Here is a 12,500-nt window from a genome sequence, read left to right on the forward strand (position 1 = left end):
TTTGTGTGTGTTTCTTTATGTGTGTTTCATGTGTGTGTGTTTTTGTTTATATATTGTATGTGGGTCGTATATATATGTGTGTGCGTGTTTGTTAGGTTTTTTGCATGTGTGTTTCATGTGTGTGTGTTTATATGTTGTACCTTTTATGTGAAGCTGCTTTGACACAATCTACATTGTAAAAGCGCTACACAAATCAAGGTGAATTGAATTGTATGTGTTGTATATGTGCATGTTGTTGTGTGTGTGTGTTGTTTGTATGCATGTCGTATATATGTTGTATATGTGTGCGTGTTGTATGTATGCAGTATGCTTTTGTGCTTGTGTGTGTTTGTGTGTGTGTGTTTGTTTATATATTATATGTGGGTCATGTATATATGTGTGTGTGTGTGTGTGTGTGCGCATGTTTGTTAGTTTTTGTGCATGTGTTTGTTTATATGTTGTATGTGTTGTATATGTGCATGTTGTGTGTGTGTTGTTTGTTTGTTTGTATGTCGTATGTATGTTGTATATGTGTGTGAGTAGTATATGTGCAGTATGTTTTTGTGTCTGTGCATGTGTATGTTTGTGTGTGTGTTTCTGTTTATATATTATATGTGGGTCATATGTGTGTGTGTGTGTGTGTGTGTGTGTGCGCATGTTTGTTAGTTTTTGTGCATGTGTTTGTTTATATGTTGTGTGTGTTGTATGTGTGCAGTATGCTTTTGTGCTTGTGTGTGTTTGTGTGTGTGTTTGTTTATATATTATATGTAGGTCATGTAAATGTGTGTGTATGTGTGTGTGTGTGTGCGCGCATGTTTGTTAGTTTTTGTGCATGTGTTTGTTTATATGTTGTTTGTGTTGTATATGTGCATGTTGTTGTTGTGTGTGTGTGTGTGTTGTTGTTTGTTTGTATGTCGTATATATATATGTGTGTGTGTGTGTGTGTTGTATGTGTGCAGTATGCTTTTGTGTCTGTGCATGTGTGTGTGTTTGTTTGTGTGTGTTTATTGTGTGTGTGCTTTTGGTTATATATTGTATGTGGGCTGTATATATGTGTGTGTGTGTGTGTGTGTTGTATCTGTGCAGTATGCTTTTGTGTATGTGCATGTGTGTGTTTATGTGTGTGTGCTTTTGTTTATATAGTATATGTGGGTCATATATGTGTGTGTGTGTGTGTGTGTGTGTGTGTGTGTGCTCATGTTTGTTAGTTTTTGTGCATGTGTTTGTTTATCTGTTGTTTGTGTTGTATATGTGCATGTTGTGTGTGTTGTTTGTTTGTATGTCGTATATATGTTGTATATGTGTGTGTGTGTTGTATGTGTGCAGTATGCTTTTGTGTCTGTGCATGTGTGTGTGTTTGTTTGTGTGTGTTTATTGTGTGTGTACTTTTGGTTATATATTGTATGTGGGCTGTATATATGTGTGTGTGTGTGTGTGTGTACGTCTGTGTGTGTGTGTGTATGTACGTTTGTGCTTGTGTGTGTGTGTCGTCTCTCCTTTGCCCTTCATTCTTTCACTTCTCTCTCGTCTTTTGCATCATTTTCTGTAATTGCATCATTCTGCAGTTGTAGAGCGAGACTGACGGAGATGTGTGTGTGTGTGTGTGTGTGTGTGTGTGTGTGTTCCTCTGACCTTCATCCGTCACACACTTCACAGCAGACCCGTCACACTCTGCACATCACTACACTATCTTTTATTATAGTTCTGTAGCGCTGCATGTCAGCACTAGCGTGCGTTACGTTACACCTGTGTGAGTGTGTGTGTGTGTGTGTGTGTGTGTGTGTGTGTGTGTGTGTGATCTCGTTCACACACTGATGTTAATGAACCTTTGATCTCAGGCAGGTTTTGCTGCATAATTGATGTGTTCATATGCAGTTATTATAGTTAACGAAATCTACACACACACACACACACACACACACACACACACACTAAAACACACTTGGGATAGTAATGAGCAAGTATACCAACATATGTTAGAATAAGGGTGGCGCGGTGAAACTCACGCCAGCACGGGGAGAACATGCAAACTCCACACAGAAACACCAACTGACCCAGCCAGGGCTCGAACCAGCGACCTTCCTGCTGTGAGGCCACAGTGCGACACCGTGCCACCTCAAAAAAGCTATTATACGAAACGTAAACGTCTAACATTTTACACAACAGTATTTGCTCCAGAAATGCAGTGAAGCGAAGGTGTGTGTGTGTGTGTATGTGCGTGTGTGTGTGTGTGTGTTAACTGTGTGTTGTTGTGTTGTTTCAGACACGGATGATGCTGTTGGGTTCTTCATCACATCCTCTCTCATCACTGGAGTCGTTCCTCTACAAGACTCTGTTTGTGCGTCCGCTGACTGACCTCAGTGCAGAACACACACACAGCAAACACAACGGCTCCGTTCCTGAGCCCACAACACCGCAAACACACACCAAAGAAGCAGAAACCAGCAAAAAGACCAACTGAAGCTGTGTGTGTGTGCGTGTGCGTGCGTGCGTGTGTGTGTGTGTGCGTATGCATGTGCACATGAGTGTGTGTGCGTGCATGCCTGTACACATATGTGTATGCGTGAGTGTGTGTGCAAGTGTATCCAAGTCTATGTGTATGCGTGAGCACGATTGCGTGCATGTGTGCATATGAGTGTGTGTGCAAGTGTGCGCGTGCATGTATGTATGTGTGTTTGTGTGCATGAGTGTGTGTGTGTGTGTGTGTGTGTGTGTGTGTGTGTGTGTGACTGTGTTAGCGTGCTTGTGTGTGTGTGTGTGTACATGCATGTGCACGTGAATGTGTGTGCGTGCTTGCATGAGAGTGTGTGTGTTTGTGAGACTTTGAGCGTGCGTGTGTGTGTGTGTGTGTTTGTGTATGTGCGCATGTATTTGCGTGTGTATGTGCATGTATTTGCGTTCGTGTGAGTGTGTGTTTGTGTGCATGTGTGTGTTTGAGTGTATGTGAGTGTCCCAATGTGTAAGCGTGCTTGTGTGTACATGCATACATGCGTGCATACGAGTGTGTGTGTGCGCGCAAGCATGTTCACTTGAATGTATTTGCGTGTGTGTGTGTGTGTGTGTGTGTGTGTGTGTGTGTGTGTGTGTGTGTGTGTGTGTGTGATTCTGATGTAGCAGAGACCCTCCTCTATTTTCTACTCCTGATCTTTTAATGCACAGACGCTCTTTTACCTGATCTCTGATGCTGTGTGTATATATTTGCTCCTGATTGACAGAAACTCTCTTCTTCTCTATGCTGTAATGGGGGACGGGGGGTATTTTAATATCAGATTATTTATACTGCACTTGTGAATGCAACAAAACAGTGTAATGCTGAAATCTATTTTACTGTAAGATGTTTTGAACTTGAAATAATTGAGTATAATTGACAATCGCCTCTGCCTGGTTTATCTTCAGTGTGTGTGATTTCTGCTGATGAGTGAGTGATGATGATGATGATGATGGAGCGTACAGGAGAATACAGGTGAGTGAAGCTCTGTGTTTACAGGTGCACTTTTATGGTGCAGGGTTTGGCCTGAGAGTGCATTTATCTTCCTGAATGAGTTCAGCATGTAATCCACACTCACCGGCCACTTTATTAGGTACACCTGTCAAACTGCCCGTTAACCCAGATTTCTAATCAGCCAATCAGATGGCAGCAGCTCACTGCATTTAGGCATGTAGACATGGTCAAGACGATCTGCTGCAGGTCAAAGCGAGCATCAGAATGGGGAAGAAAGGGGATTTAAGTGACGCTGAACGTGGCATGGTTGTTGCTGCCAGATGGGCTGCTCTGAGTATTTCAGAAACTGCTGATCTACTGGGATTTTCACGCACAACCATCTCTAGGGTTTACAGAGAATGGTCCGACAAAGAGGAAATATCCAGTGAGCGGCAGTTCTGTGGGTGCAAATGCCTTGTTGATGCCAGAGGTCAGAGGAGAATGGCCAGACTGGTTCCAGCTGATAGAAAGGCAACAGTAACTCAAATAAGCACTCGTTACAACCGAGGTCTGCAGAAGAGCATCTCTGAACACACAACACGTCCAACCTTGAGGCGGATGGGCTACAGCAGCAGAAGACCACACCGGGTGCCGCTCCTGTCAGCTAAGAACAGGAAACTGAGGCTACAATTCACACAGGCTCACCAAAACTGGACAATAGAAGATTGGAGAAACGTTGCCTGGTCTGATGAGTCTCCATTTCTGCTGACACATTCGGATGCTCGGCTCACAATTTGGCCTCAACAACATGAAAGCATGGATCCATCCTGCCTTGTATCAGCGGTTCAGGCTGCTGGTGGTGGTGTAATGGTGTGGGGGAGATTTTCTTTGGGTCCATTAGTACCAATTGAGCATGGTGTCAACGCCACAGCCTACCTGAGTATTGTTGCTGACCATGTCCATCCCTTTATGACCACAGTGTCTCCATCTTCTGATGGCTACTTCCAGCAGGATAACGCACCATGTCATAAAGCACCAATCATCTCAGACTGGTTTCAATCGTGGAGACACAATATAGTGGTCGCTGAGTGTATAACGTAATGTAACAAAACCCAATTACATTTTAAGTTTCACATTTTAAATTTCTTCACAAAAAAGTAAACAAGATTAATTGTAGTTTAAAATGAAAGTTTATTTCAGCTACTTGTCAAGGAAATGTCTCGTTTTTTTTGTTTTGTTTGTTTTTGATGTGGTCAATATTATTAGCCCCCTTACACTACCTTACAAAAGTCTTGTGGCCTATCCATGTTTTAGGAACAGTAAATAATAACTGGACTTCTAGTTGATGATTGTGTATCAGAAGTGTCTTATATGAAAGGTAAAGGCCTCTAGATGAGGCTTATTTGAGCACAATATAATCTGATCATGTCTTGATGTTGACTGATTTGATTAGGACAGTAAGGTCTGACTCTGCTTAGACTAAAGTCTGCTCACTGAACCTTCAATAATGTCCAGTATAGAATATGTGCTCATGCTGCAGTGGAAACAGAATGAATATTGTGTCTGACTCCATCATGAGCTTGGAGGACTGCATCCATACATCTCTGACATGACTCAAATCACTGATTAATAAAGTCATCTGGAATGGTGGAGAAAGCCTTCTTGCAGGACTCCCAGAGTTCATCAAGAGTCTTTGTGTTCATCTTCAATGCCGCCTCCATCTTACCCCAGACGTGCTCAGTAATGTTCATATCTGGAGATTGGGCTGGCCAATCCTGGAGCACCTTGACCTTTGTGTTCAGGAGCTTTGATGTGGAGGCTGAAGTATGAGAAGGAGTGCTATCCTGCTGGAGAATTGTCCCTCTCCTGTGGTTTGTAATGTAATGGGCTGCACAAATGTCTTGATACCTCAGGCTGTTGATGTTGATCATCCACTCTGCAGATCTCTCGCACGCCCCCATACTGAATATAACCCCAAACCATGATTTCTCCTTCACCAAACTTGACTGATTTCTGTTAGAATCTTGGCTCCATGTGGGTTCCAGTAGGTCTTCTGCAGTATTAGTGATGATTGGGATTCAATTCAATTCCCCTTTATTTGTATAGCGCTTATACAATGTAGATTGTGTCAAAGCAGCTTCACATAAAAGGTCACAGTAAATAGGAACAGTGTAGTTCAGTTTGTAGTGTTTAAGTTCAGTTTAGCTCAGTTCAGTGTGGTTTAATAATCACTACTGAGAGTCCAAACACTGAAGAGCAAATCCAACGATGCGCAGCTCTACAGATCCTGAACCATGCAAGCCAGTGGCGACAGCGGAGAGGGAAAAACTTCACTAAAGGCGGAAGTGAAGAAAAAAAACCTTGAGAGAAACCAGGCTCAGTTGGGCACGACCATTTTAATTTCTCCGCTGGCCAAACGTCTTGTGCAGAGCTGCAGTCTCAGTGGCGGAGGCTGGAAGCTGGCCTCAGTGAAGACTCGTCTGTCTCTGGAGCGTCACAGGAATCAGTCTCATGTTCTCCACTCTTCCATGACCACCACAGTAGCTGCTCAGGATACGGCCTGGTCCAGGATATGGAAACCTTGGGATCATCTCGTCGTTGGTCTTGGATCGAATCAGTGACTCTGCATAGTCTGAGGGCCTCGGGAAGAGTATCCCCAGGTGGAAATGGAGAATAAAGAAAATAATTAGCGTAGCTGATGTTCACAGTGTATATCAGCAAGATGCATAACCTGTGTGGAAGCCCCCTAAGTGGTGCACTAAGTGTGTGCTTTACTGAACAGATAGGTCTTTAATGTAGTTTTGAATTGGGAGAGTGTGTCTGAGCCTCGGACGTTATCAGGAAGGCTATTCCAGAGTTTAGGAGCTATAAATGAGAAGGCTCGACCTCCTTTACTCGACTTTGCTATTCTAGGTACTACCAGAAGCCCTGAGTTTTGAGACCTTAAAGAGCGAGTTGGATTGTAGCGAGACAGAAGATTGGTTAGATAAACAGGAGCTAGATTATTTAAAGCTTTATATGTAAGAAGCAATATTTTAAATTCAATACGAAACTTAACAGGCAGCCAGTGTAAGGAGGATAAAATTGGGGTGATGTGATCAAATTTTCTAGACCTGGTAAGAACTCTGGCAGCTGCATTTTGTACTAATTGAAGTTTGTTAATAGAGGATGCTGGGCAGCCAGCAAACAGAGCATTACAGTAGTCCAGCCTAGAAGTCATAAAAGCATGGACTAGCTTTTCTGCATCTGAGATGGATAGCATACTTCGTAACTTAGCTATATTTCTCAGATGAAAGAAAGCAGTTTTTGTGACATGGGATATATGATTTTTAAAAGTTAAATTACTGTCTAATATGACACCCAGATCTTTTATAGTAGAGCTAACGCTAACTTTGTATCCCTCTAATTGTAGGTCGAGTTGTGAGATCTGCTGTGTACAGGATTTAGGCCCAATAAGAGAAGATAATTGTTGGTCATCCAGTCTTTAACATCTTTAATACACTCAGTTAGCTTTGACAGATTAGACGTCTCGTCAGGTTTAGTTGAAATATATAATTGAGTATCATCTGCATAGCAGTGAAAGCTGATCCCATGTCTTCTAATAATGTCTCCCAGGGGTAGCATGTATATTGTAAACAGTAAAGGGCCTAAAACTGATCCTTGAGGCACCCTGTATTTTACTGGGCTGATTTGTGAAGGCTGTCCATTAATATTCACAAACTGGTAACGGTCAGATAAGTATGACTTAAACCATTGTAGGGCCTGTCCCTGGACACCTGTAGACTTTAAGCGATTAATAAGGATACCATGGTCAATGGTGTCAAATGCCGCACTAAGATCGAGTAGAACTAATAGCGAGATGCACCCTTGGTCAGCAGCTAAGAGTAAATCGTTGGTTATTTTCACTAATGCAGTTTCTGTACTGTGATGAGCTCTGAAACCTGACTGAAACACTTCAAAAACATTGTTGGTCTGCAGAAAGGAGCATAATTGAGCAGAAACAACTTTTTCTAGTATTGGGATGCAGATCAACAGATGATTCAGCAGAGAAATCCACCTTCTGACACTTTTACACATCATCAACTAGAAGTCGAGTTATTATCTGCTGCTCTACAACTGGGATTACTGGGAGTACAACCAGGATATTTAGAAAGAGAATGAAATTGACAGTAGGATATTTTTGTTTAATGTACGACAGCCTCATCAGAGACGCTAAAAGAAGCGTGTGAATTACTCATTACATCAAACTGCAGACATCGGATCAGGCTCTTATTGTTGATCTGTGGTTTATGTAATGGAATATGACTCTGTGGAATATTTCTATGCATTCCAGACAGCAGGATGTGATTTTCATAATCATGCTTTTGGTTTGTTAATGAGCGATCAACAGAACATAATCTCATTTACTGCTGTGAAGGAGCAATCAGCAGCTCAATTATTCCAGCTTAATATCATCAATGATGTACAAAACGGCCCACGGCGTCAGTTCAGCGCTGCCAGGAGTGTGTGTGTGCGCGCGCTCGCGTGTGTGCGTGATGCTGTTGCTTTGCCAACAACATCCTGATGTAGAAAACCCCCATCTGCTGCTTTGTGTCGTCATCATTCATAGATTTATGCACTAGAAATCGCAGACGGGTCTTGAGTATGCGTCAATACAGCCGCCATATTGGTACAGTCAAGCCCTCCATAGATTACACTGTTATGACCAATATAAGAAGAGTTATTCTCAAATGAACTAACTAACTTATGTGACTCATTGAGACATTTTATTTTAAATAGAAATACATTTGTAATTGTGGTTCTAATAGATTATAGTTTTGGTTGGCTGCATAAACAACTCCGCACAGTGTTTTGAGAACATTATAAAAGTGATTCTTGATTTGTATGAAATTAATAACTTGCATTCTGCTGAGGACAATTACAAAGTGTTCAGATCACTGTCATCATGGAGTTTATTCAAAAACTAATGTTTACTTGGCTGACAATAATACAAGTTTCAGGCACTGCAGTGTCTTATTATATTTCATTTACATTTTTGCTGTTTTTTTTTTTTTTTTTTATAAAACTAGCATAAGCCTAATATTTAGTGCAAGTTGGTGCTACTACAATTCACACAGGCTCACCAAAACTGGACAATAGAAGATTGGAGAAACGTTGCCTGGTCTGATGAGTCTCCATTTCTGCTGACACATTCGGATGCTCAGCTCACAATTTGGCCTCAACAACATGAAAGCATGGATCCATCCTGTCTTGTATCAGCGGTTCAGGCTGCTGGTGGTGGTGTAATGGTGTGGGGGAGATTTTCTTTGGGTCCATAAGTACCAATTGAGCATGGTGTCAACGCCACAGCCTACCTGAGTATTGTTGCTGACCATGTCCATCCCTTTATGAGCACAGTGTCTCCATCTTCTGATGGCTACTTCCAGCAGGATAACGCACCATGTCATAAAGCACCAATCATCTCAGACTGGTTTCTTGAACATGACAATGAGTTCACTGTACTCAAATGGGCTCCACAGTCACCAGAGCTCAATCCAATAGAGCACCTTTGGGGTGTGGTGGAACGGGAGATTGGCATCATGGATGTGCAGACGACAAATCTGCAGCAACTGTGTGATGCTATCATGTTAATATGGAGCAAAATCTCTGAGGAATATTTCCAGTAGCTTGTTGAATCTACGCCAGGATTAAGGCAGTTCTGAAGGCTAAAGGGGGTGCAACACGGTACTTATAAAGTGGCTAGTGAGTGTATATCGTTACTTGTTGAGCACAACATTTTGTAACATGCACAATCATAAAAAATGCTCATTACTACACTCGTACAAAGAGCAAAAGTCCAGCATCTTCAGAATGGCTTGTGTTGACTCATAGATATACACTGTATTTTAGCCTGTACCAAGATGGCTGCTCTATTGACACATTAATTTCAATAGACCAGTGTTTCCCAACCCTGTTCCTGAAGGCACACCAACAGTACACATTTTCAACCTCTCCCTAATCAAACACACCTGAATCAACTCAGCAGAACATTAGAAAAGACCCCAAAACCTGACAAGAATGGGTCAGATAAGGGAGACATACAAAATATGTACTGTTGGTGTGCCTCCAGGAACAGGGTTGGGAATCACTGCAATAGACAACAATAGCCTACGACATCTAGTGTATATATATCTATGATCATCATCAGTGTTGGGTTGTTCACTGAACTAACCCACCTCCCACTCCCCACCCCTGAAAATGTTCATTAATGGATATTTTTTACTGTGTGTGTGTGTTTTGCCATTTTGTCATGCAGTGATTCATTGATGTCATCACGTGCTGCACACACTCATCCTCAGTGTGATGTCATTCTCTCTGGGTGTTTCACTGAACCGTGTGTGTATGGATCTGCAGTGCATGTGGCGTCCACTAGGAGTCCCGCTGAGATCTCGGGGGCCGTTTGCAGGAACCAGCAGACGATTGGTGACACGGAGTGGTACGTCCCAAACAAAGCGCCACACACTCACTCACACACACACACACACACACTCACACACTCACACACATGCTGCACGCCACCCAGATCCTCCTCCTTTGTGTTCTCCTGCTCTGGAGACAAAGACGACACAGAAGCAGAACAAATCAGCGCGGCTCCATCTGCACAGCCCAGAAAAGGGGGCGTAGAATCGCTCTCCATTCAGAAATGCAGCGTACAGAGCAGGAGAAATCCTGCCATACAGAGCCAGAAGACCTTCGCTAAAGTGTGGAGCTCAGAAAAACGACTTTATAGTTACAAATTAATTACAGTTTAGACACTAGAAATCAAAAATTGGCTCAAGATGCACATGAGGTTTATTTAGTAATCTAAGACTATTGATCAACACAGATTTTATCCTGAATTTGACCATTTTTAAACTCTAAAATACTAAATAAATGTAATAAATGAAACTAACAACCATGACTGAAAAATAAACTGAAATAAAATGGTAATTAGCAAATAAAATGATTATTTTGAGAATAATTAAGCACTTATTCTGTGGTGGAAGGATAAACTAAGACTAAGACTAAAATTATTGGTGAAAACAAAGCATTTTCGTTTTCAATAAAAAATAAGCTAAAAAACTAGCTGAAAAACAATAATAATTAGCGAATAAATACTATATTTTCGTAACTTAAAACTAGGATTTAAAACTATTGTTAAAGGCAGGGGCCTAGCAACCGGGGGGGATCCGTCCCCCTCACTTTTAGAGACAGACCATTTAGAAACAGGTGATAAATAATTATATGAACATATGATCTCATACAGCCGTCCCCCGCACTTTTAAAATGTCCGCTACGCCCATGGTTAAAGGTGCAGTAGGTGATCTGCCAAATTGCTAATCGTTAGCATAATAGCTTTGAAAACACAAGCTGCGTCCCAAATGGCGCACTATGTACTTATGCACTTACACACTCGACAGCATAGTATATGTAGTGTCGTCCCAAATGGAGCACTAATGTTTTTTACTAAGCGGAAATTCAATCCGTTTCCCTGATGACGTTTGACGGTTGCCAAATCAGTGAAATAAATGACCAAACTATCAAATAATACCTGCCGTGAGTATAACCGCATTCACCATCAGGAGGCGCTATAACCACTCTCATAGGAGAATTTTGCTTTCACCATCCAAAATAAATAGTTATCCAACATGTGCGCCCGATAGCTCCGCCCCTTCCGCTACGTGAGCAAACCTGCGATCGTTGAGTGTGTGAAGTGTCCATCATTACACACTTCATTTGACCGGCTGTATGAGTGCATCATTCAGGTAATTAAAGTGCACTTATCATTGTTAGAATTTTCAGTGCGAACGCACTTCTTACGCTATTTATACTACAAAATGGCGTAGAATAGTGCATAAGTATGCGATTTGGGACGCAGCTACAGTCCCTCCCCTGCCGTTCTAAGCCACGCCTCCTGAAATCATAACGTGCGCCGTAAAAATGACAGAGACCCACTAGATCATGTCATGCGCCAGTTAGAAAACTGTATAGTACTTTATAATACTATAATTCCCAATGAGAAACTGTATTATATCTAGCAGGTTTTCAGTTGTGAATTGCTGTTCACACTCTCTCACATGCTTTATCCTAAAGCCACTACTGTATGTTTAGTGTTTTGCCGGCGACGTGCAGGAATTACACTCTTTACTAAGCCATATTTACATGCTATTTCAGAGCGAATAGTCAGAGTAACGGTGAACAATATAGGGAGCGCATCACAGGCTGTCATTGTTCAGAAATGACCCAACGTGAATATAAAAGCAGCTTCAGCTCAGTAAAGCAGGCTTAAACCAGCCTAAGCTGGTTGGCTGGTTTTAGAGAGGTTTTGACCATTTCCAGGCTGGTTTCCAGCCATTTCCAGCCTGGTCTTAGCTGGTCAGGCTGGAAAATGACCAGCTAAAACCAGCTTGACCAGCCTTGTTTAGGCTGGACGTAGCTGGTTTTGACTGGGCTCCCAGCCTGACTAGGCTGGTCAAGCTGGTTTTAGCTGGTCATCACCCAGCCTGATCAGCTAAGACCAGGCTGGAAATGGCCAAAACCCCTCTAAAATCAGGCTAGGCTGGTTTAAGCTGTTTTTTTCAGTGGGGATGGTGCAATAGCGCTATTTACTGATGATTTGTTGTTGAACTAAATAAAAATCTACGTTATCAATACTGTAAAAGAACCTTATGAAACTAAAAATAGTCACATCAATCTTTCACCAGGAGATTTCAGTGGCTGAACAACACTTCTGTGCATATAACCCATTCATAACAACACAATCTACATCAGCTCTGCGTGACTGACAGAGTTTTAACACAGAACATGACCTGTCTAACAGAAACACTTCAGCCATGGTGTCGTCTTTCCTCCAGCGTGGAAAACTAACTCCAATATTGATTCAGGAGTTTAACAAGTTTTGATTCAGCATTTGTTTTCACCGCTGTGACTCCCTCTTGTGTACGCGCAAATGGCAGATGTGCGTGAACGGCTGCAGATGTACGAATCTACGTTTGCTGATAGATCAGTTTGGGCTACTTATCAGAATTATGGGAGATGTCAGCACGACACTGTTTAATTGGATGATCATTTTTTAATCTTA

At 42.0% G+C, this 12,500-nt stretch overlaps 1 protein-coding gene across 1 annotated transcript in view; it reads left to right on the forward strand.

The window, feature by feature from the left end:
* The window catches only part of tmem38b (transmembrane protein 38B), a 31,820-nt gene extending 28,470 nt beyond the window's left edge, over positions 1 to 3,350 (forward strand). The window contains exon 6 of the mRNA XM_056446807.1: positions 2,243 to 3,350. Coding sequence (XP_056302782.1) covers positions 2,243 to 2,440 — 198 coding nt within the window. The 3' untranslated portion in view covers positions 2,441 to 3,350. The remainder of the gene's footprint in view (positions 1 to 2,242) is intronic.
* The last annotated feature ends 9,150 nt before the right edge of the window (positions 3,351 to 12,500 follow it).

Source organism: Danio aesculapii, chromosome 21 (genome assembly GCF_903798145.1).
Source record: "Danio aesculapii chromosome 21, fDanAes4.1, whole genome shotgun sequence".
Lineage (NCBI taxonomy): Eukaryota > Metazoa > Chordata > Actinopteri > Cypriniformes > Danionidae > Danio > Danio aesculapii.